The 24,830-nt window shown below is 47.0% G+C and overlaps 1 protein-coding gene across 3 annotated transcripts in view; it reads left to right on the top strand.

Moving 5' to 3' along the window:
• NTN4 (netrin 4) overlaps nt 1-24,830 on the top strand; it is a 48,915-nt gene that overhangs the window by 15,536 nt on the left and 8,549 nt on the right. For all 3 annotated transcript variants that reach the window (XM_065635478.1, XM_065635460.1, XM_065635469.1), the window contains exons 3-6: nt 6,051-6,338; nt 15,669-15,795; nt 17,481-17,669; nt 24,019-24,235. In XM_065635478.1, the coding sequence (XP_065491550.1) occupies nt 6,051-6,338; nt 15,669-15,795; nt 17,481-17,669; nt 24,019-24,235 (821 nt within the window). The remainder of the gene's footprint in view (nt 1-6,050; nt 6,339-15,668; nt 15,796-17,480; nt 17,670-24,018; nt 24,236-24,830) is intronic.

Raw genomic sequence — 24,830 nt, forward strand, 5'->3', positions numbered from 1 at the left:
GGTGAAGGCTCCAGTGGTCTGAGATGTGCCTGTGACTCATCGAGAAGGATTTGCTGGCGGCAAATCTTTCATTGGTTTTGTTGACTTCCTCAGGCAACTTTGACTTCAGAGCCAATTTTGTTGCTCTCAGCATCATTCATTAGCATTTTCCTTCCCACTGTGGATATATATAAAGATGTCCTTTCATTGCCTTTCAAGTGTAAACATACTAGGGTACTTCTTGCAAAGGGACTTTTATGTATTTATAAATCAAGGTCATTCTGGTGCAAGTGGTTACTTGAGTGCACCACGTTCATGGCTGCCATTTTATTTATATACAGGGCTACCTTATTGCATCTGTGGAATGGCAAATAGCTAAGGCTTCTTGCATCAGTAAGACAAAATAAAGTAATCAACACAGCAAGAGTTGCTCATGACAGCCCACAAGGAAATTGAAACACTGTGGAAATTTATTAGAGGGTGTCTGTGTAATTGTATGCCCAAATTGCAGACAGCTGGAGCGGCCTGGCTGAAGAACAGAATATTTTTATTCCATGGCATGTGTGAGGTGCTGTGGGGCAGCTTCTCTGCTTCTGCTCCCCTGGGAGTGGAGTGGGGTCCCTCCTGCCACCGCCGAGCATCCCACTGGGAGGGTCAGGGAACCCAACCCTCTCAAGGCCTAGCAGTGGCTTTCCTCACTCAGGGATTGCAGTCCACGGTTCCTATTTGACTGTGTAGAAAGACTTCTCCCCCACCAAAAAATCCTCATGCAAGTTCTAAATCACTTATCCAACAGCATAATTCCATGGGATGTGGAAGCAGCAATACCCCAAATACTGATATTTTGTTTTAAAGACAGTTTCTTTTTATTTACCTCCTGGTTTGTGTCATTTGCACTCCAGATATGAGAAATTGCTAGATACTTAGTATTAAATGGAAGCTGAGATAAAGATTTAGTTCCTGGGATTGTGTTTAAGAAGAACCCCAAATACTGTAGGATTTATAGTGAGCTAGCAACAACCCCAAATCTCATAAGATTTATCATGAGCTATCAACAATCCTAAATATCATAAGATTTATTGCAAGCTAGCAACACTGGGGATTAAAATATCTTTCTGATAGGATATATTATGGCATGTCTAGCATAGAAGTGCTGTGGGTTTTCAATTTATTACTTACTACTTGTTCTACAAAATAGAAAATTTGGATTAGTGCATGCACTATAGAGCTGCTGATGTAAAGATCCAGGCCTACCACCATTTACTATCATACATGGCGCTGACTACTGGGTGAAGTCACATTGTCTACTCAGCTTTGTAATGCTGGGCTTTGTCATATGGTTGGTAAGACACCGGCATGCAGACAGACTTGAGTGGGAAAGTCAGAGGTCTGGTCACCGTGGGGTGCTTTCTGGTGAGGCTCGCTGCTGATGAAATGGTCAGATTTTGCTGCTGTTGCTCCTTTACCAAGGGGCTGGGTGAAATCCCCTGGGTGTTGCGGAGCTTTCTCCTGGCAGAGGCCTTGCTCTGTGAAAACAAGAGTGGCGTCAGCTGTCAGAAAGGATGTTCTCCTGTACCTCGTTGAGCTATTTATCTCCCTTGTGTAATCACAACACAGCTTTCTTTGACAGGACCCTCAGACATGACTTCTCCCAGTGCTTTTGGGATAGGAAGTGTAATGGACTTGATGGCTCTGCAGTCAGCAACTTCTCTGGGGGGAGAGAGGGAACTGCTGTCCCCGCATCGTGTCCGGCAGAGGGGCTGCCTGAACAGCTAAAAAGCTGACATGACATGTGCCAAGACCACGACCACAGTGGCGGAGCCGCTGGGGAGAGTTTCTGTCCCTGTGGGTTGAGCCAGGCGCCTGTGTTTTCTGTGTGGTTTTAGCAAGATAAACCTGGAGGGCTTTGGGGAGCTGGGTGGCTGGGGAGCACTGGCCCGACAGAGTCTATCAGAGGGAAATCCTGCCCGGTGGCACCAGGGAGATGATGGGCTCGCAAAACCCCATCATCAGATACACATGCATGTTAGCAGTATGTGCTTCTCAAATCCTGCCCATGTTTCTTCTGTGCCATTAAAATTAAAGAATATTTTGGTTGAGGAGTCGTCTGACCGCAGCAGCCAGGGGCTGCCGGCAGAACTGTAGGTGTGAAAACCCAGTCAGATTTGCTGTGCAAACCATGGTTCATTCATAGATGGGATGCTGCAGACCAGGGCTCATCCTATCAGCGAGACAATTGCATAGAAAAGTCCAAGGAAAGGTAAAAGCAGGAAAGCTGTTACCTGCCCGTGTGTGTGGTGCTGGGCAGACCCATAACAGCCGTATGAGGACAGTGTGGCCCTGGCTCCCAGGACAGGCTGGGATGAATGAGCAACATTAACGACTGAACAGGCAAATTCTGCTGGGAAACACATCCTTGACCTTATTGTACAGCCTCTAGGGGCTCCAGCTCACTCTGCTGGGGCAGAGCAAAGAATTGCTATTGGTATGACGTCCTACGTGTTATAATGACTGGTTTGTGTTTTATTAAAGCAAAGCTACTAGCATTTGGGACGGAGGGATGAGGATGTTTACTTTCTTGGCAGCACTGAGACCAGGCTCACCCTGTTCCATTGCACTGCTGTGGGGTGCAGGGTGGCTCCGAAACCGGGGCCAGGGCTGCTGGGCACAGCCTGAGCAATACGGGGCAGCTGCGGGGGAGCAGCTGAGAGCCCACAGCCCCTGGGAATTACAGATAGGGTTCATGTTTAGCATCACTGTTTTCAAGTAGCCATAAAAAGAAATGTTTGTAGTGTTTTAAGGCCTGAGAGGGAATACAGACTCCATTGAAATCAGCAGCATAACTCCCCCTGAATTCCACACAGACAAGATTTAACTCTCTTGGCACAAAGGCACTCAGCATTATTGATTTCCTTGCTGCGATTGTCACGTGCATTAAATGGGGATAGATAAACAAGAAAAACTGAAAATGATGAGAGGATTCTACAGCTGCATCTAGCATAACTTCTTCTCAGTTATGTATTTCCTTCACCACTCTCATCCAAATCAGGACAAACAAAGAATTATCTGAGAAGCAATTTATGTAATTGCAAGTCACCCAAACCGCTAGTTTTTATGAAGTATTCTCAGCCTGACATTTTCCATCATCTCCACTAAAAGAAAATCAATGTCTCCAGCTTGGATGTTTTCCAAGACATTCTCTTTCCGTATCTGAAAGCATCTTGTGTTCACAAAGCCAGTAATGAATAAATGTGATCAGAATGACATTGATTTAAATTTGGGTAAATAACACGCCTTGGGAAGAGGTGCAGGGCCTGATAATTTGGTTCACTGGGTTTCCGTTCGTATCTCCTTGATTTTTTTTTTTTTTTTTTTTGGGAAAGCAGAAAAGACTGTATATTCCTAAAAGAGCGGAGAAAATAACCCACCCTTTTGAAATGTGTTACTATTTATTAATATCCCTCATCAGACTCCACGCTGCCACACAAGGGGTGTACAGGTCACCAGCCTTGCCCTCTTACCACCTCTCCTGGTTAACCTTCTCCCATATCGATGTCTTTCTGGCAGAAGATGCTGAAATACCTTTGAGAGGGAGCATCTGCAGGATGGCAGTGTGGGGCTGCATCCCTGACGTGCTTGCCAGTGTACAGTGTCTCTGGGCACCAGCACGCCCAAGCCCTGCAGTCACCAGTGTGCTGGGAGCAACCGCACTTGGCAGGTTGAGGGGATGTGCAAAAGCACACTGCCACTATTCAGCTCCAAAATGAGTTCTAAATCTCCTTCCAGGCCAGAACGAAGCTTCCTCCAACTGGATCCTGGCAGTCCTGGAGAAAAGCCAGGCAGCCGGCAGGCAAAGCCCACAGGCAGGCGAGCTGGCAGCAACGGGGGCATTATTTCCAGGATACATTAATCCTGGTGAAATAGAAAAGAAGCCTTCACTAGCCGAAATGTATCAGCTGCATCCTTTGGGAGTAGTGGATTTAGGGAGAGGAGGCTGTGATGACTGTAAGTGGCATCAGGCACCCCACAGCTGGGCACCCCGCAGAAGCTCCTGGCCAGTTCTGGTTAATCTCTTTATCAATGATCTGGATGAAGGGATCAAGTGCATCCTCAGGAAGTTTGCAGATGACACCAAGTTGGGTGGGAGTGTTGGTCTGCCCGAGAGTAGGAAGGCTCTACAGAGGGATCTGGACCGTCTGGATCGATGGGCTGAGGCCAATTGTATGAGGTTTAACAAGGCCAAGTGCCAGGTCCTGCACTTGGGTCACAACAACTCCAGGCAGCGCTACAGGCTCGGGGAAGAGTGGCTGGAAACTGCCTGGCAGAAAAGAACCCGGGGGTGTTGATCAACAGTCGGCTGAACATGAGCCAGCAGTGTGCCCAGGTGGCCAAAAAGGCCAACAGCATCCTGGCTTGTATCAGGAATAGTGTGGTCAGCAGGACTAGAGAAGTGATCTTGATCACTGTACTTGATGCAGGTGAGGCCCAACCTTGAATACTGTTTTCAGCCCCTCACTACAGGAAAGACATTGAGGTGCTGGAGAGAGTTCAGAGAAGGGCAACGAAGCTGGTGAGGAGCCTGGAGCACAAGTCTGATGAGGAGCAGCTGAGGGAACTGGGGCTGTTCAGCCTGGAGAAAAGGAGGCTGAGGGGAGACCTTGTTGCTGTCTACGACTACCTGAAAGGAGGTTGTAGCATGGAGGGTGTTGGTCTCTTCTCCCTAGTAGCAAGTGATAGGATGAGAGGAAACAGGCTCAAGTTGTGCCGGGGAGGTTTAGATTGGATATTAGGAAGAAATTTCTTTATGGAAGGGGTCATCAGGCATTGGACATATCCAATGTTGTCTGCCCATGGAAGTGATTGAGTTGCCATCCTTGAAGGTGTTTAAAAAACACATAGATGAGGTTCTTAGAGACATGGTTTAGTGCCAGTGTTAGGTTAATGGTTGGACTTGATGACCTTGAGGGTCTCTTCCAACCAAGATGATTCTATGATTCTGTGATAAGAAACAATAGTCGCCCTTTGCTGCCACACACCTCCTTGCTGCCCATAGGAGGCTGGCCGGTGTTTTGGGTGGTGTAGGTTGTCAGTGGGACAGTGAGGTGGTTTGAGGACATTTTAAGCCACTGCCAGGAACAGTACATCAAACCATTAGACTGCATCACACCCTCAAACACTGGTCAAGCGACTGATTGAATGTTGCGTACAAATTTCGTATTTCATTCAGCCTTCGGCGGCTACTCAGTGAAGAGCTATTTGATTATTTAGAAAGTGTCATTGTAAATTCAATGTATGAGTAGCTAATACATGTGTTGTAAATACATCATTTTATAAGAATGGCAGTTATATGAATTATATGCTGTTTCTGATGTCACACTGTAGGCAGCTAGACCAACAAGTTTGAAATAAACCTCTTCAAGAAAATTGGTTATTTTTATCTAGTGCTCTCAATTTTCAACTTGAGCCAATATTTACCTATTCAATCAGGCTGAAGTTAAAATCAAGACTGACTGATAAGTATTTGTTTAAACTTCAGAAGCCCCCCACTTTTCTTTCTTTCTTATCTCAGTTTTCTCAGCTATCAGCTTGCTGTCACTAATTGCCGCTCCTAATCACTTTTCCACTAGGAAGCAGCCTGGGACTGATAGGAGCCAAATATTTGGAAATCTGAGCTTTATTTGTTAAAAAATACACCCATTCTGGGGGAGGGAAGGTTAATGAAGAGTCCCCTACCTGAGCATTGCCTGCGGGACTGCTGGTCCCTGCGCTGGGCCACACTGCGCACCAGTGGCACCCACCTCTGCTTTAAATTAATGGCAAAATGTTGTTTGACACCTAGAGGGTCCAGACTTCATGTGGAAAGGGGCATAGGGGATCACAGGGGGTCACTTCACACACACCAGGGTAGAGGTGGATTTGCTGCTCTCACCACTTGCGGAGGGGGAGGAGCATCAAGGGAGCCCGATGTGTGTTCCCAAGGGATGCTCCCATCGCTATCCCACCGCCTGGCCCACCGCGGGGCTGGCTGACATCCTCCTTTCTGCTTCCCTTGCTGGCATTTCTCTGCCCAGGTGATCTACCGAGCCCTGTCACCACCTTACGCTGCAGAGGACCCGTACAGCGCAGAAGCCCAGGCACAGCTGAAGATAACTAACCTGCGGGTGAGGCTGCTGGAGCGGCAGGGCTGCCCCTGCCTCCTGGCGGGCCCGGGTCCCCAGTCCCCAAACCCTCCGCTGCCCCTGCACTACGCCGTCTACGACTTCATCGTGAAGGGCAGCTGCTTCTGCAACGGCCACGCTGACCACTGCGTCCCCGTCGCCGGATTCAAGCCCCTCAAGGCGGCCGGTGTCTTCCACGTGGTATGTACCCACACTCAAAAACATCTGCATTGCAGGAGAGAAGTTTTAAAAATTATAGGGAACGGTATAGGGTACAGTATAGGTCCAAGTATATGGTATTTGACATGTGATGCCCTGAATTCCAAGCACAGTGAGCAAAAGCAGTCTTTAGAAAGGTCTTGGTCTCCATGCTGGGCTGAGGCGCTGGGCTGAGGCACTGGGCTTCCCTCATGTTTCAGTGTAGGGTCTGCCAGGTCTCTCATCCTTCAAGGGTACTCCACAGTAATTTTTATATTTTAGCTGGATACTTAAAAAAAATAAAGCTGATAACTCCTTTCTTTCCCCAAATGCTAATTCTTAATAACACAATATCTAAAAGATAATAAATGCAGGACATTTTGATGAGAGAGAGGAAGGAGAGCTTCTCCGAAGGTACTAGGGATCTTGCGACTGCTGTTTCTTCTGGAGGATCCTCAGATACTGGGTGGGCTCCTCAGCTGAAAGGCAGGAGAGCTGGGGTTTGCCTCTCATTCCCAGGCTTTCCATTGCACTTTCCAAAAACTTGTGCTCCAGTTTCAAGGGAGCTCCCATCACAAGAGCTCTGAGCTCAAATCCCTTGAGACTGACCCACACCCAAAATCCAGACCTCCTACATCCCAAAGAAGTGAGAGCCGCTGACCCTTTGGGGAGGTGATGGACACGGCAGCAGCCAGTGAGCTGGACAGCTGTGACTTGCCTGTGCCCTGCCAGCCTGGGTGGCAGCCCTTGCTCTTGCTGCCTCCAACACACCTTGTCTTTTCTTCCTGTCTCAGAAAGTCCTGGCTTTGCTGGCAGAGGAGCAGTAGGGAAATCCAAGGCAGCTAGAAATATTGCACTGAATACTGTTAGAAAGGGAGACATTGTAAAAACTTAAGGCGGTTACTCGAGGTAAGGAGGTCTGGCATCTGTCCAGCTCTTCGGGAAACTCTCACTTAAATTATTGTCTCTGACATAGAGCAGACAGCATGTTTCCCTTCTCATAGAGCCAGTCTTGCAACGTCTTGAAAATATACCCATCTGAAAGAGTGCAGTGCTATGATTGATAAGGCTGTTTCAAGTAGCGCTGCTCTGTTTTCCACAGATGTTCCCTGAGCGAAAGTCTTTGAAAGGAGCTGTTAGCTCGGGATTATTTCAGTGGGATACAATTGCACAGGAGCGTGCACCGGCATACCGCTGAGAGTCAAAGCAGAGCTTGCAGCCAAATACACTTCCAGTACAACTATAGCCTATGGAAACCATAGTGTGCAGGTAGCAGGTGATGCTGTGGGAAGGAATCAAGTGCCAAAATCGCACTGAAAACCAAAGCAAGAAATAGCAACAAGCCCCGGCGCCGGCCTCAAGGGGACTGGAAATTCATCTTCAGTTATAAATATGTATGTGGCAGAAGTCACAAAGGTGACATTTCTGCAGTGAGGCTGACTCATTTCACTGTGCCTTACGGCTTGTTCCACATATCCCATAAGGGATGTGCTGGCGTAGGAGTGACGTAGCCTCATGGTTTGCAGGGAGGGTCGGGGAATAGTAAGATATTTCCTCTCCTAATACCATTTTTTCCACCACAGGACCAGGGCAGCTGGGGCTGAGCCCAGTCCATGCCAGGCTCCTGCCTGGTGCAAGGCTGCTGTCATCTGGGACTGTGGTAGCACCCCATTTGTGCATACTGTGCTGGGGTTTGCCAGTGCGTTGCTTCAGGATGGGAAGAAAGAATTATTTCCAAGATGATAGCAAGACACGTGAAGGAGCAGAAAAGGGACAGAAGATTGCGAGGTCTGTGGCTGATTAGCTGGGAGAAGTCAGAGAAACTTCTGAAAAGAGAGTAGGATTTCTGAGAGGAAACATTTTTGTACATTTCACCTGAAAAGGTTGCATAAAAGAAAATTCTGAAAAATTACGGTCAGTCATTCAAGGGTGAGATGGGGACTTCAGTCTTGCCTTTATGTAGTGATCTACATGGGGTTTTAGCAGAACCTTCACTGTAATACTGAGGACAGCAAAAGCCAGGAAGCACATTACCATTTCATAATCTGATTATAAAATCTACCTCTGGTTTTAATACTTGTTTAGACCAGAGCACTCCTGAAGAATATCCCCTAAGTTAGAGTTAACATCAACATTTAAGCAAGTTTAAGATCCTTTTAAAAAAAAAATCCAAAAAAAGTATATGCAAGTTTTCTTAACTCCCTACTTGGTCTCAGCCCACAGGCAAAATCCTAACTGCAGGCTTGGTTTCAGTCCCTCCTTGGCCAGCAAAACTGGACGTGATGTGTTTGTTTTTCTCTTGGGCTGCTCTGGGCAGTAAGCCGGGGTGTCGTGGTAGCACTGGGTGCAGTGCCAGGTCTTGGGCAGATCTTGCAAAGTGACCAGAAGCATTTCAGCTGGCTCATCCAGAGAGGATCTGACTAAGCCATGTGGGGATGCAAGGATCCTGGTGGCTCCTGCTTGGGCAGTTTTGGTGCAGGGACCTGACCTGGGGGGCCAGGATGCTCCACTCAGCTCAGGACATCGGCCCAACTCACTGTCACAGGATTTCCCCCATCAGATGTATTTTTTCTCGAGGGATGGGCCATCGTGTGCTAGAAGCTGACAGTTTTGGATAATACAGACCCAGGACATGCTTGGGGTGGGCAGGGTGCAGGATGCAAACAGAGTGGTTTTCATGGATGGCCTGAGTTATCAGTCTTAGAGGCTATGCCATTCCTGAGGCTTCATGCTTTCACCCCTATGAGATGAGATCCATTATCAACTGATGACTTCGTTATCTCATTGATAATCCAATACTGTCTAAAGTTTCCTGTTCTGTCGTGCCTTTCCTCTCCTGCACTCCCACCAGTGCAGCCCTGTCTGCATGTCTTTCACCTGCACTGAACAGGGTGAGAACTAACGAAGCGCTCTGTTTTTTTCTTCCTCTTGTTCTCTTTTTCCTCTCCATGACAGTTTTAATAACATGATACAGCAGCTATCTTTGCTCTGAAGAAAGAAAATGGGAAACTAGAACCTGGGGATGAAGAAGCTTCAACCCACTTAAGACATGTGCCCAAAGCAGTTTGGTGTGGTGCTGCTGCCCTACCAAGATGGTACTGCTGCCATTACACTTACACGCTTTGGTAGTAGTCCCAGGTGCTGTGTTAGTGTAAGCCAAGGACTTTTCCAGGAACTGTCCTTTATTTTCTAGGCTGAACAGACAAACCACTTCAGGGAACTGACCAGTGAATGCATCTGAACTTGATTTCTGGCAGCTGCCTGACAATTAGGCACTGAGGCACATATATACCTCACCTAATTTTAGGCGTGCAGTTGATGTACCTAAGTTAGCCAGCTCATCTCCCTGCGCTCCCTCCATAGTTATGAAGGGGAGTGAGGATACACTATGGCTGAGATCCTGGTAGACTGTGCTACCATGCTGAAGCACTTCCGTATAGTCGAGCAGGGTGAATATTCCTCCCCCTTCCCACATGGCCAACCCAGTTGCTGTTATAAATTGCCGCTGTGCTATTGACATCAAAAGATGCTGAAGGTCTTCTCCAGCAGCACTGACAGAAGCCTATTGTACCAGGAATTAAAAAAACCCCACCAGACGGCCCCCACACCCTGGACAACAAGCTTTGTATTCTTTCACAAGAGCAAGATAGGATATGAGAATTTTCTCATGCATAAATTTGGTTGTCTGGTGCTTTGGGAAAGAATACCTCCCGGCATGCTGACAGCAGCCAGCAGGCATCAGTTCTAAAACTGGCACAGTGGCTCAAGCTCAACACAGTTTAAAAGCTATCGTCAGAGACTCAGCATGAATGCTGTGATTTTCCTTTAGCCTCATATCATGCCCATTTTCTAGGAACATAGGAAAAAAACAAAAACAAAAACAAAACAAAAAAACCCCACCACAATGGAGAAAATACTATTTTAGCAGTTCCAAGAAAGAAACTCTATTAAAACCAGTTGCCCCTCCCAGCTATTTAGCCTATTTACGCTATCAGGTCTTTGGGACATTGATTTTCTTTTAGCATGCATTTGTGTTAGACTCTATATAGTGGCTGAGTTCTTGCAATATAAATCAGTTCATAGCAGGTGACTGAAAGCATTTTTCTCTCGATGCATTTCTTTCTCACTGCCCAACAATTTAGAACATGATAAATAAGGGGGGAAGTATTAAAAAAAAGAAAAAACCCTATGTATTTGCAATCTGAAAGGAAGTGCTGGAAGGTTATAATTCAGCAACAAAAGGCTCTGGAAGGAAGCATGCCCTAGCAACTGTCTTTGTATAGAGAAATCAGTCGCTCGTTTATCTTAGAGAAGTCAACTTTTGTAACACTGTTTGCATTGTGCCCTCTAATGACTGACGTTGTGACGGGGCTGTCGAGCTAAGAAGGGAAACAGTGTGAAAGTGAACTGGGATGCAAAGACTCCATGACAAAATGAAAAATGGTATGAGAAGGCTTTGCCGCTTAAACGATTCAAGAGCCGTGTGAATGCTTAAAGGGGTGAGACGTACTGGGAATTGTGTTTGTGTACTTAGCGATGCTCCAGAATGACCCAAGTGGGTACGCCTGACAGTTAAATGTAAATGGAGGTGAAGGAAAAGGGAAGAAAAACCATCCTCCTTCCCTTGTCGATGTATGGGGGTCACATTCTGCATTCAGAAAGGTGCTGAGATGCTGGAGAAATCCTCGGGGCTGGGTACATCATTCCCCCACTCTGCCTTGGGTCCCAGCAGAGCTGCTGGGCTGGTTCCTCAGCCGCAGCTCCCAGGAGCTCTGTGGCACGACCAGGAATTTACAGGGCACCGCAGTCTGGAGTCTGGCCCTCCTACAGTTCTTACAGGCATTAATTTTGCCCAGTGTAGATAGTCTGTTGGCTGTCTTTCACCTGCCAGCACTTCTCTTTTCCTTCTATTACCCCTTCTTGTTGTCCTGTCTTTCTCCTGATTTCAGCTGTCACAGTATTTCTTCGTAACTGAAAAAAAATACCTTTCTGCCTATGGACTGCAAGAAAGGGCTTGCTAACATCCACCTTCTTTTGTTGTTTCCAATGCATGAAAGTCTTTTCTGTCATGCTGGAATTAAGTAGAAGAAAAAAAGATATTTTCTTCAATGGGATAAAGGTAGGATAGAGAGATTTTTTTAAAGCAGAGCTCTTTTGCAGGGTAATCATTGTAATGCTATTGAAACAGAATAAATACATCAGCCCGAGGCAAGGTTTTTGAAGCGCTTAGGTCCGACTTCTGTTAAATTTCTGGGAAAAAGGGAAAAAAGGATATTAACTGAACTGTTACACGGAGAAACAAGTTATTAAAGACCCCGATTCCCTCCCCTCATTCAGCTGAGACTGGCCATTTAGCTGTTTTGCTTGTTCATTAGTGGGTCTGCACCCCACTCTGCCTGGCCAAGAAGGCTTGGGCCACCGTGGGACCTGGAGTGACCTCGGAGAGGCAGAGGTTTCATCAGGTCCAGCCCATTTGAGTAGCACCTCTGTAAAGGCTCAGCACAGCGGGAATTGAGAACCCTGCCGCCTTTTCCAAAGCTTGCTTCCAAAGACTGGAGCCTGGGTGGCTGCATCCAATGCAGAAGCGGGGCCAGCTGAGCCATCGTGTCCCATGCCTCTCTTGGTGCTCATCCAGATGTGAATCCCACTGAGGTGATGAGTCCCCAGCCCCACAGCAAGCAGGGGTGCATGGGTTTGCAAAGTGTGCGTGCAGGCTGGGCTACTGCACGGCCATCCCAGCCCATGCCAAGGTGAGCAGAGGGGGTGCAGGGTCCACAGTGGGATTTGGGCTTGGGAGGGAACATCTGATGAAGATGCTAATGCATCTGGTTGTGATAAAATCTGGGGGAAAGGTGAATGCAAATCACAGCCCTTATGACTGAGAACACATGGCTCCTCCTGACCCAGATGGTGGCAGCACCCACGGAGTTCAGCTGGATAGCCCAAACCCAAAACTCGCCTTTGCACAGAAGTCAGAATCATGCTATTCTATTAATTTTTAAGCTTTTAAGCCAGATCATTCATTTCCTTCCCCCAAGGTGCATCGTACCTTTACTAGCTATTAGCAATGCAAGGAGCATCATGCCCTGCTCTGCCTCGGGGTCTATCTAAACAGCAGCTGGCTTGATTTGCACCATGTCCAAATGTGGCTCTTTTGCAGCACTCCTTGCCACAACATCTGAGACCCCACAGGCCCACTCTTGGTGCAGCACTTTTTCAAGATTGTGAACCCTCTTTCTTTAGAGTTCACATACAGATTAATATTAATAAGTCAGTGCACAGCTATTCAGTGGATTACTTATTAGCTCGGTGTGCCAAATTAATGACTGCACATCAGGTTCTTGGGATACCCGTCGTCTTCTGTTTTATTTTCACCCACCTCCCCCTGTTCTGGCAACACAGTACGCTCTATTATACAGTACTTGGGCTTTCAGAAAATGCAGGCTCTTATGCCTTGGGAGCATGAATGTTCCTTGGCGGGGAGTTTAGTCTCAGTCTCTGCTGGTGTCTTGGGACCCTTAATCCTTTGAGGGTTTCTTAGGTGCTTCTGAGTTTCAGAGTTGTACATTATTAATGCTGAGTATCCGCTGTCTGATTGGTTGAGACCCCACTGATTCTTTGTGTGGCTTTGGCAAGGGGGGAGCCCAATTTGAGGGATGAGGCTGCAGGCTGCAGGCACAGGCAGGGGGAGCACATGTCCCCACAGTGATCCCAAGAGTCCCTGTGTCTTAGATATACATATCCCTGTTTGCAAGTCTTCTCCCACATCCTTCTTACTTCAGCATCATGAGGGCCAAAGCACCAAGGGGTCACCTGCTTTTGACCATGGCACCCTCTGGCTCCCTCAGGTCACCTTCCCTTCCTGATCATCCACGGCCCGGGTCTGGTGGGTCCCTCTACCCCAACAGCTGGGACAGTCCTGTGAGGAACAAGCTAAAGGATTTCTCTGGTCACAGATGTGATTCAGGCTACTACAACCTGTTTAGCCCTACCCACTCAATGGTCAAAGGGCTTGCAAGAAAACCCTACCAAAAATGGCATCAAAGAGTTAGGGTTCCATCAAAACCACCAGAAGATGACCCCATGATCAACACAGGTTTAACCAATTTCTGTTTCCATGCAAGTGGACGCTTTATAATGTGTGGGAAGTAGCTCTGTAACATTGGTTTGTGTGTGTTGACTTTGCCTAAAAACTATATGAGAGAAATTTTGTTGAAGAATGATAATTTAGGAAAGTGAGGCATCTGAGAGTTTGAGGAATGTTTTGTAAGTGGTAGCAAAAATGAAAATATAAGAACACAAGACACACTTTGAGAATGAAATATTCCCTCTGCAAATTTGTTTTGTTCCTTTTCTATATTTGCTTCTCATTCTTTTCAAACATTAGCAAACATTTAAGCATATATCAATATGATAAGCCAGACAGACCAACTAGTATCTGCAGTGAGACCAACTGTTATCTGCGGTGAGGCCAAATAGCACAGAAACCGATGTTATCTTAGTATTTGCACTTTAGCTTAGATATTTGCGCATTCTGTCTGACTCCATCTGTATCTGTCCATTGCTTATGCAGTCCAGTTGCTGTACTGTATTTTGCTTATTCCTGCTTTGATGATGCAGACATTTTCATAAGGCAGGAAAGGATCACTTGAAAAGTTTTTGAAAGATGCTGCTATTTGCATTGCTCCTGAAAAGTCTTTTAAGGACTTTCAAGGTCAATCTTGAAGTTTTATCTGTACTGGTTACATTCAACCCCTGTGATATAGCAGCTGAAATATATTCATCAAAAATAAATAAATCCGAAAGTCATCATTAGCCAGGAGTGCGTGGGGGGTATGTGTGTATGCACCTATGTAACAAGCAGGAGCTGTTTACAACATGTTCAAGGTCCTCTTCTGTTTTGTTTACTGTTCAGGTTTTTCACAGGAGCCTTTTTTTTGTGGCAGATCTCGGCAGCAGGTCACACAGTCAGGAGCAGCACATTTGTAAAACCACAAGTCAAACAGAGTGGAAGGCAGCATTTCCCAGTAGCAGCTAAAGCCGTGCCCCAGCTCCGGGCCAGATCACCAGCCACCCCCACCACTCTGTGTCCCTCCCGATGCTGGAAGCAGCCAGTGGTTGGTGCAGCTCCCCAGCTCCGTTGGTTTTGTGGCCAGCCTGTGGCATGGGCACGGGACCACGCTGGCAGGGCAGGGGCTGAGGTCTCCAGCTCGTTACTGTTTATTGTCCTCCTTCTCTATCACTTTCCCTGCAGCTGGGGAAGGACAGGGCACCAGGGTGGTGAGGCACCGTTCAGCTCGTGCTTCAGCAAATGCAGAACACCGGTCATGGCCCGAGCGTGGCCATGCATCAGACATCTGGAGAGACTTGCAGCCGAAATGTTCTTGGTGAAGCTGTATTTACAAGCAAAACGTCTAGCAGAGTAAAGCTGCAAGCACAGGCAGCCGCTGAAATAGCTATGGTAGGTAGCTGCCCACCACGCTCCACAGGAAAAGGCAGGACCTTCAGCCTTGCCCGCAGAGCTGTGCTGCTTCGGAGCTGGATTTCATTGCATCCAGGGGCTGCCAGGCTGTTCTTGCCCTCTGGCTACGTCCTGTTTTCTTTGGATTTGCCAACAGTATGAGTAATGCCAGCGGCTGACAGGACAGCTGGCACCAAGCGTGCTACGCTGGCTTTTCATCTCTAATTACCCCCTTACACTAGGCTGTCTAGCTGTTAAATTATCTCTCTGTCATGAACACATCCAAGTGCAGTCACTCATGGTCCTTGTGCTATCCTTGGTTCTTCCTTTGTGGGGCAAAAATTCTGCCTAGGATGAGTAGATATCTACGTTGCAGGGATTTGAATTTTTTTTTGTTGTACTTATTTATGTTGGTGATGGCTGGGCACACAGAGCTGGATGCTGAGGCTGTGGGTGCTATTCCTACAGTACTGCAAAGGTGTATTCATGTTTGGGAGGGAGAAAAAGTGGAAGGTTTTACAGTGTTTCCCAAGGATGCTTTGAATCTTGGCTTTTTTAAATTTCTCCTGGAAATTCATGCTGCAGCTGGAAACTCTCCGCTAAACATTCTTTTAGATCTTAAAAAAAAAAAGGTATGATTACACAATACCGTGACATGCAGATCCACAAACACTCATCTAATTGCAAGTGTAACTGCAGAATGTTTGCCTTTGACTGAATTGGACATCAAGGCACACATCATGCTAGCCCTCTTTCTAGTCTATGTAATAGCACCTAGCTGGCACGGTATCTCCTATACGTGGGCCTTGCCTGTGCTCCAGAGACCCTTTGGGCTTTGCTGTGGGTGATCCTTGCTCTCTTTCCCCTACCAGGTCCATGGGAAATGTATGTGCAAGCACAACACAGCAGGGTCCCACTGTCAGCACTGCGCCCCGCTCTACAACGACCAGCCTTGGCAGGCTGCCGACGGCAAAACCGGAGACCCCAAAGAGTGTCAGTGTAAGTAGTCAGCTGGGAACAGCTCTCCAGAGCCTCTGTCAGGGTGAAAAGCTGCTTCTTAGGCTGAGGGGAGACCTGATTGCTGTCTACAACTACCTAAAAGGAGATTGTAGCATGGAGGGTGTTGTTCTCTTCTCCTGAGTAGCAAGTGATAGGACAAGAGGAAATGGCCTCAAGTTGCACCAAGGGGAGGTTTAGATTGAATATTAGGAAAAATTTCTGCATAGAAAGGGTTGTCAGGCATTGGAACAGGCTGCCCAGGGAAGTGGTTGAGTCACTATCCCTGGAGGTATTTAAAAGGTGCATAGATGAGGTTCTTAGGGACATGGTTTAGTGTCAGAATTAGGTTAATAGTTGGACTCAATGACCTTGAGAGTCTCTTCCAACCAAAACAGTTCTATGATTCTCTTTTTATGCCTTTCTCCTGTGTTTCCAAGAGGCAGCAGATACCAGGGCGATGGGCAGTTGCTTGCAAGGCAGCTCAGCCAGTGGAGAACCAACGCCAGCTCCTCCCAGCACCCACTGCATCTTTGTGTGGTGGGGATGGCCCTGTTCGCAAAGCCTCTTGCTTGGAAATCCTCATAAGACTGTTATTTATTGGTGTGTCCTTTCTGGAGGACCCAAGCACATCTCTTTTGAGATATGGTCTTCTGCTGCGAGCAGACTGCAGCCTATCAGGGTGCTTTGGAGGTGATGGGGGGCCAGCATTGTCCCCTCCATGAGCACTGCTGACAAACACGTTTGCAGGAGGTATGGCCTTCTGCTGCTGGACATGGGCTCTACTCACCCCCCAGGGGCTGGGGGCAGGAGGAGCCGTGGGCTTTGGTGGGGGTTTGAGGATTACTTCTGTGGTGCCAGGGAGGGATGCGCAGGGTGAGTGCAGGCTGCAGGGGACCACAGAGGTCACAAGGCAATCTGCTCCACTAACAGCAGCAGACTAGCCAGAAAGGTGCTGAGGATTAACCACACCACCCTGGGAAGGTTTGTGGGCGTACTGACTGCCGTCCTGCTGCGGCTATGATGCTGTGAACACCTCAGCTGGCATCAGCCTGCCTGTGTGGGCTGCGGTCCCACTCGCTGCAGGATGGATGTTCCCCAAGGGAATGATGGGGATTCCCTGTTTCCACCAGCAGCATTTGAGGAGCAGGGGTTGGAACAGATCTCACTTGGCCACTGAATTCAGATGTGTGGGCATCCAGACTTCCTCCACTGCCAGCGCAGGAAGAGGGAGTTCCTCACCTTCTCTCATACACATCCCCTCCACATGCCTTTTCCCCTCCATCAGGGGAGGATGCATCCTGCATCCTGATAGCACCTGTGTGGCAGATGCTGTATGGGGCACTGCTGATTTCTAAAGCAGGGAGGGAAGAATCCTGCCCCAGCAGAACCAGTGAATGCAGGAGGTCTCTCTGCACTGGCCTGACCTAGTTGCTGTCCCTGTACTGGGAAACTTGTACTGGAAATTTTTAAGAGTTAAAGAAATTATTTTTTCTTAAATGTCACCTCTAGAGGTTGGGAAGTGTGGATGAAAATGTGACGATACTTCATGCATTTGAATGATTAATGGGTTCATTGATCAAGTCTCGCATTCCAAAACATGGTTTGAGTTTTCGTGTCTCTTTTCTGTAAATCAACGTCTTCCACTGCTTTAATGAGCCTTTTTGTTCCCTTTGGCTTCATCTCAGCTTGCAAGTGTAATGGGCACGCTGATACTTGTCATTTTGACATGGATGCGTGGCTGGCATCAGGCAATCGCAGTGGCGGTGTCTGCGACAACTGTCAGCACAACACGGAAGGGCAGCACTGCCAGCGCTGCAAGCCGGGCTTCTACCGGGACCTCAGGAAGCCCTTCTCTGCCCCTGATGCCTGCAAACGTAAGTCAGAGACCTTTTTACTGGTAAAATGCTTCTCAAGTGGGAGGGTGTCAAAGGAAAGGTGAGATCTTCCTGCCCCTCCTTGGAGTAATATTTTTGCTTCAGTGAAAGACAGAGAGCTCTTTGAATTCCCTTTTTTGATGCTGTTAGCAAAAGGCAATGGTGCCGTTTGCAGGGCAAAAGCCTGCAGATGCTGTTGACAAATCTCTCAAGGATTCCTGTAGCATGGAGACAGGGGGAAGAGAGGTGATTCATTGACTTTCTCCTGCTATTTTTGGAGTGCAAAAGCTCCATCATGTTGGCATGCTCTCCTTGTTTGGTGATTGCCGCAGCCTCAGAAGTGGGGTGCCTCAGCCAACAGGGGTGCAGCTGGTAAATAGCCTCACCCACCTGTGCGTGTTCTCAGCAGCAGCAGGTAGGTATGGAGGGAGAGACGGGAACACGAGTTAAGTGATATTCCAGAAGGTGTGACACCGAGGAGGCCGGGCCAAAGGCAATGACTCAGCCACATGTGAAATTAAATATTTCCCAAGCAAAAGCAGCGATCCAGAAGCCACGTTCCCCAGGGACCACTCTGAGGATGGTGACTCACCGTGGGGGACTCCACATCCCCAAACTGCGCTGAGCACATTACGCTGGTCAGCTAAATATAGGGTGCAGGCGTGCTCTCTGCTCTGCACCTACAGCCACCCACCGGCTTCACCAGACTTCTCTTCACTGACCTACATCTGGAGTAGGACCTTCATGGGTGGTAGAAAAAAATCTGACTGACACCCTGCTTGTGTCATTTGAGGGGACACTGAGCACATCTCTCTCCTCCAAAGGAGAAGTACCTTCATTTAAAGGAAGAGAAACCCTTCTGGGGTGCAGAGCTGCACCCTGGAATGGGAAGGGTGTGTGCGGTTTCACTCTTGTCTGTGGGGCTGGGTGGGGAACAACCACTTCTGTCCCACTCCCTCGCTGTGCATCATCCTCGTGAGAATGCCGGTGGCCCCAGCAGCCCGTTGCAGAAGTCCTCCTCCTCCTCTCCACCTTTCACTTGTTGCAAGGAGGAGTAGCAACAGCTGACACGCCTGTTTTACAACTCTAATTCTCTTTATGAAAACAGAATTGACCACAGTTCTCTATTACTTGTGTATATAATTATTTCACTTCTGTAGTATGTATACAAACTTTTTTGTATTGAGTATTTCATGCTCTGTAATTCATAAATACCAAAAAAAAAAGAAAAAAAGAGCAACAAAGTAGATGTACTTAATGTAGAAGGTAAATAAATGTAGACTTTTTCTCACTGTGCTCAAGGCTATCTTACAGATCCTATTGCTACAAACACACAGATTATTTCTCTTGGGGCTTTTCAAAGCCTCACAAATTCTATGCTCCCTAATTTAATGACTTTTCGAAGTTCCTTTACCTACTTCTGTACACTGAAGTTCCAAGTCTCCTTCTCTGAAACATCAGGTACTTTCCCTCTCTAATTATTACCAGAACTTAGGTGACAAACTATTGGTTTGGAGTCTCATTAGTAAAAACACAGGTTTAAAACTTGCACTTAGACCCGAAGCAGAGGCTTGAGGGGTTTTTTCTAACTCATTGGATTAATCAATTCCTGGAAGATAACACAGGATGAAAGACTGAAATAAATTCTGTACGGGACCCTCAATCTCCAAAATGTTCTTTTACTGAGGTTGTGCTACTTTTGCTAGGATTGCAATTCCTGGTGCTCTTTACATGCCAGCTCCCATCAGGGAAGAGCACACACTTTTCCAAGGCCGTTGAAGCCAAATCAAGCTCTGGCACTCATTTGAGTGCGGTCTTCTAAACACCTGAAAATAATGCCTTTTACCTTAAAGATGGTAGGAGTGGCCACTGTCTCCTGTGACCTCTCATGAAGGAGATGGAGTTTCACAAGGGACACATCATAGAGTTTCCCTGGTGCCAGAACACCCAGTGCAAATCCTGTGGCTGCTTGGAGGGTCTAAGAGGAAATCAAATGGCACCTCCTGGGCTGATCAGCACAGAGCCTCTTTCCTTGAAAAATAAGATGGAAGCAGAGGTCTCGGGACGTACCGCTGCAAAATGGCCATGGCTCGAAAGGAAGGCTGCCAACAGGGTGCACGTGCCTGTGTGCGAGTTAGAGCAGCGCTAATGAAGTCAGGCATTACATCACGTCATTAGCTATACATTAGCCAAATCCCAGGAGACTCAATTAAAAAGTTTCTTCTGGGCAGGAGGAAGTTGTGGAGATGATTAATGATTAATGGGTATTTTTGTTGACGTATGCTGGTGCTCAGTCCTCTTGACTTTCCGCCTTCATCTCTAAATCATCAGCACATAGCATTCCACTTTCCACATTTTTACCCCCCAAAAAAGTGTGCCTGACATAAAGACTATACATTTGCTTCCATTACTCTTCAGTGCAACAATCCAGCCTCTTTATGGGCCACTATGTATTCATGAACTCTGGTATTTAAAGGCCAAAGGTAACATATATTTGACAAGAACTGTAAGATAGCTTTGAGCACAGTGAGAAAAAGTCTACATTTATTTACCTTCTACATTAAGTACATCTATTTTGTTGCTCTTTTTTTTCTTTTTTTTTTTTTTCGGTATTTATGAATTACAGAGCATGAAATACTCAAGTATCTCAGGGAGACAACTTGCCCTGGCATAGGCTGGGTTCCACAAAAACGTACGGATTACCTGAGTGCTTTCCTTTCAGAGACCCTATTGCTACAAACACACAGATTATTTCTCTTGGGGCTTTTCAAAGCCTCACAAATTCTCTGCTCCCTAAGACCTCTTCACCATTTCCCTTCTGGTCTGCTACTGCTGGGGCTGCTCCCCGCACCCGGGGACCCAGCATCTCAGGGGGAAGCCCGCCAGCTTGCAGGGCCATAGGAAATTACTAATGACTGTTAAATTCAATTATATAAGACCAATTACAGCCTATGCCTGGCACATTTCCAAGGCCCGTGCCATAGTCTGCAATAACAAGGGATGTGCGTGGTGCCCTGTTATTCTTCCCAGGAAGGCCACGGTGTTGCCTGCTTGCTTCTGGCTCAAGGCACCGTTATTGCTCAACTGCGGCGTAGCAGTGAAAATTTAAAAATACCAAGGTCAAAGTAAATAAAGGAGTTGTTAAGCCATAATCTTTAAGGATACTTTAAAGATTCTTTTAGGCGAAGAGTGTATATGATATTTGCTCAGGAGTAGGTGTGTACCCGATAAAACGAGACGTTCTGCCATTTAAAACAGCAATCTGGTGACTCTTTCCCCCCACCATGCTATCGGTCCTTTTCTTTACATTCCTCATGAATTTTTAAGCCTCAGCTACAGTATAATTGCAGACAATAAATCGGGTTTTATAATTGCCGAGTTTATTTTTGCTTTTCAGCTGTAGTTTTTTGAGGGTAAATATTTGTCATTTCCAAAGGTTAGCTGGTAGCTGAAGAAACCACAACAGTATCACCAATCCAGCGCGGGGAAATCCAGCTCTGCTGGAGTCCCACTCACTGGATTTTGATCCCAGTCAGCACATGTGACTCCAGGACAGGTGGCTGTTAATTCATGTGTTTGTCAAAGTCATGTGCAGAATATTACCATGTAGTACAGCAGGATAAATTGGCCTTTTAAGATCAAGCTTGTGGAAGGTTTCCCTGGTCCCAAGCTACTGATGCCCAACCAGCCTTTCTCTCATGGGAGTTCCCTTGGCTGTGGAAACCTCCAGCCTCCCTGGTGGGATGGCCACAGCACATGAGACGGGCACAACCCAGAAGCCTCTCACTGAGAGTCCCACACTCTGTGCCTGTATATCCACCATGAAGTGCCATCAACACTGTCTGTAGCTGCTTTATCTGCTGCTTGGCTGCTCCTCTCGCCTTCCTAGAGGTGGATCTCCTACTACCTGTGCCGCAGTGAGGTGCAGATTGGGTGGAAGGAGGAAAACAGGGTCTAAAACCCAACACTCAGCCCATGAGGGAGCCATAGCTGCAGCTGCCAAGTGTCGTATCATCAATCCTGTGGTCTTTTTCTTCCTGCCATTGCCATAGTATGGAAGCACTTGGTCCTATTTTCATGCATTTCTTTCAAAGTTCATACAACCCACATTTGAGCTCTGCAGTCTCATTTCTGCCCTCAGCGCATAGTGACACTTCATGTCTCTGCATTGCTCAGCATGTTCCCGCTGCAGCATGTCACAAACATTTACCATGTTGTAAATTTGCCACCCAAAGCATCCAGATCAGCACCACTTAGTGTCATCTTGGGCCTCCGCCCAACACGCAAGACCAAAAAGCTTCAATTTGCCAGCTGCTGATGGAAAGCAGGTCGGTGCCTTGGTAGCTCATGGGGGAGCAGCCAAGGATGGGGTCCATGTGGGTGGGTGCACAACCTTTGCAACACATCTCTTCACAGCTCTTGTTAAAAAATACAGCCAACTATGGTCTCATTTTTAATTGCCCTTTTAATTGCCTATGAACTTACAGCTGTATTTTTCATAACAGCCTTTGTAAATTTAGTATTCTGGCCTCACCATGGTGTTGCCACTGCCATTAAATTTTCCATTAGGAAAAAAATTGTGCGCAGGCATTGTCTAAAACATAAAAAGCTTGAACCCAAATAGGTTTGGGTGTAAAACTCAGCTGAAACCTGACTGAAACAGGGCCCAATCTCTTTCTGAGCAGTGGGTTTAGCTCATTGACTACCAGAGAATAGAAGAGCTTTGAGTGCTTGATATTTCCCCTGAAGGGGCTGAGGAATGCCAGAAATACCCACCACATCTAGTAGGGAAAGAGACCATTTGGCTACATGTGTCAGGTGTAAAACACTTCACAGACTTCAGGAGAAAGGTATGCGAGTCTTGGTGAGCGCTGTTGAAAACTATGTTATTAAAGTTACCGGAGTTCACTGCCTGCAGCTAGTTATGCAGTTTTTGGACAGGCTTTGTAATCTTTTAATTTTATATAATTATATTTGTTTGGGAATGGAAAGGGTGGGGAAAATTTGGGGATTACTCTGGCAAAGATTTTGGAATCGTAGTTGCCTCTAAGTTAACTGCCAATATTAATCTATCTTTTAATATTTTGAAACAACACTCCAGGTATGTCAAATCCCTGAAACCACAAAAATGTTGTCAGAGCAAAATTAATATATGTGTGCAGCAATAAGTATTTTAAGAGAAAGATTGTGTTGCATGCAGTGGCTTTTCTGCTTTACTGCCTCCACAGGTGCAAAATTTAAATATTTGTATTAGAATTTGGTAAAAAATTTTCCCTCCAATCAAAATTTTCTCAGGAAATCCAATTTTTTTGTAAATGGAATTTTAGACAAAAGCTTTCAGCAGGGAAATTTTGCCATAATGTACAAGGCTGACCATAACACATCCTGGTCAGAGAAGAAAACCCTGAGGGAAGGAGAGCACAAGTCATCCAACTACTGGTCCTGTGGGGCACTGCGCTGCCTCCTGGTCAGGCCACATGGTCAGAGGTTTGGCTCATACTTTTGATAACTGTGTTTCTGATCTTCGAAAAGATTAACATCTTTGGGGAAAAAAACCTATTGTAGTCTTGCAACAGACACAAATTACATTTATGCAAAAGAAAAATCCTAAGAAGTAGGCAAGGAAAACTTCACATCACCTATTTTAGGGCATCCATTCTGATTTGTGACAATGGCCATTTCTCCCAGTGTGTCCCAGTATGCTTCCAGTGCATCGTTCTAGTGCAAGGGGCTGCGGGGGAGGACAAAGGAGCAGCCGGCGTTTCTGACATGTGCTCTGCAAACTAATGTCCTGGAGTAAACGCGAAAGCATATCTCTGATCTGTCAGTGTCCTCATTCTGGTTTTTTAATGTTTTGAAATGATGGCTTTAAAAGAAAATCAGACAGAGATAGAGGGGTACTTTTCACTCAGCCTCCACTTTAATTAAAATGACCATTCTGAGGGGGGTTTTTAACCTCCTGGATGCAAGACAGTTGTTATTACTTTAGAAAGCAATTATGCTCTAATTCATTTTTCCAAGGAAGAACTCACAGCTGCTTAAATATCAGTGTGAGCCAGGCACATCTCTGGGCAATTGACTGGACTGGAGTCCAGATGCCATAAGGAGAGTAATAAAGTCCTGTTTGGCAAAACATAACATGAAACCAGAGTAAGTTGACTAATTAAGATGCCTCACAAAAGTTAAAGTCATGTGGTTTCCAGGGAAATTCTGGTCAGATTTAAAGGGAAAAGAGGAAAAAAAAGCTGAGAAACATCATTGTCGCTAGGCAGAGCGGTGTCTCCTGCGCCTTCATCCCGCAGAGCTTTTGCACTCACAGATGCTCTCTCCCGCCATGGTGTCCCTGCAGCCTGTTCCTGCCACCCGCTGGGATCGGCCGCGCTCCCCCTGGGCCCCCAAACCTTCTGCGACCCCAGCACCGGCGACTGCCCCTGCAAGCCCGGCGTGGCGGGGCCCCGCTGCGACCGCTGCCTCCCCGGCTACTGGGGCTTCGGTGCCTACGGCTGCCGCCCCTGCGACTGCGCCCGCAGCTGTGACCCCCACACCGGCGACTGCCGCAACAGCAGGTGAGTTAGGGGGTCTCGGCCACCCCCCCAGCCTCACCAGACCCCTGCAATCCCCGACCCAGGGAAGGCACTGCACCAGCGCTATTTATGCGTGGCAAGCGGGCTGAAAAATATCCATTATATAAAATGTTTGGAGTTTGGTATGGTCAGGAGTTGGGGGTGGAGCAGGAGATGAGGCTGCCCAGCACACCGTGGTGGGGCACTGGTGATGTTGGATTATTGGCTCTCAGTACTGGTGTTAACGTATCGGGTGTTTTCCATAACCTTCACAGCTGCTTCCTCTCCACAAGCAAAATATGGGCCTCAGGGACATCTGAGTGAGAGAAGACCAAAGGATTAATAGTGCCACTGTTGCAACTCAGCTTGTATTGACTGTTGGACTTAGAGTCAACTTCTGACTTGTAGAAGACAGCACATTTTGATAGTACCCCACTCTCTGGATCTTATATGTTGAGGGTTTTTTTACCATACTGAGGCTATTTATAGCATATAAATTCCTATAATGTGTTTTAAACACAAAATGGTTTCATGACCCACTCTGACAACACTCAACCTGTTCACTTTCCAAAACTGCCCCTTATATTTAACACCACCA

The sequence above is a fragment of the Caloenas nicobarica genome, chromosome 1, assembly GCF_036013445.1.
Source record: "Caloenas nicobarica isolate bCalNic1 chromosome 1, bCalNic1.hap1, whole genome shotgun sequence".
Lineage (NCBI taxonomy): Eukaryota > Metazoa > Chordata > Aves > Columbiformes > Columbidae > Caloenas > Caloenas nicobarica.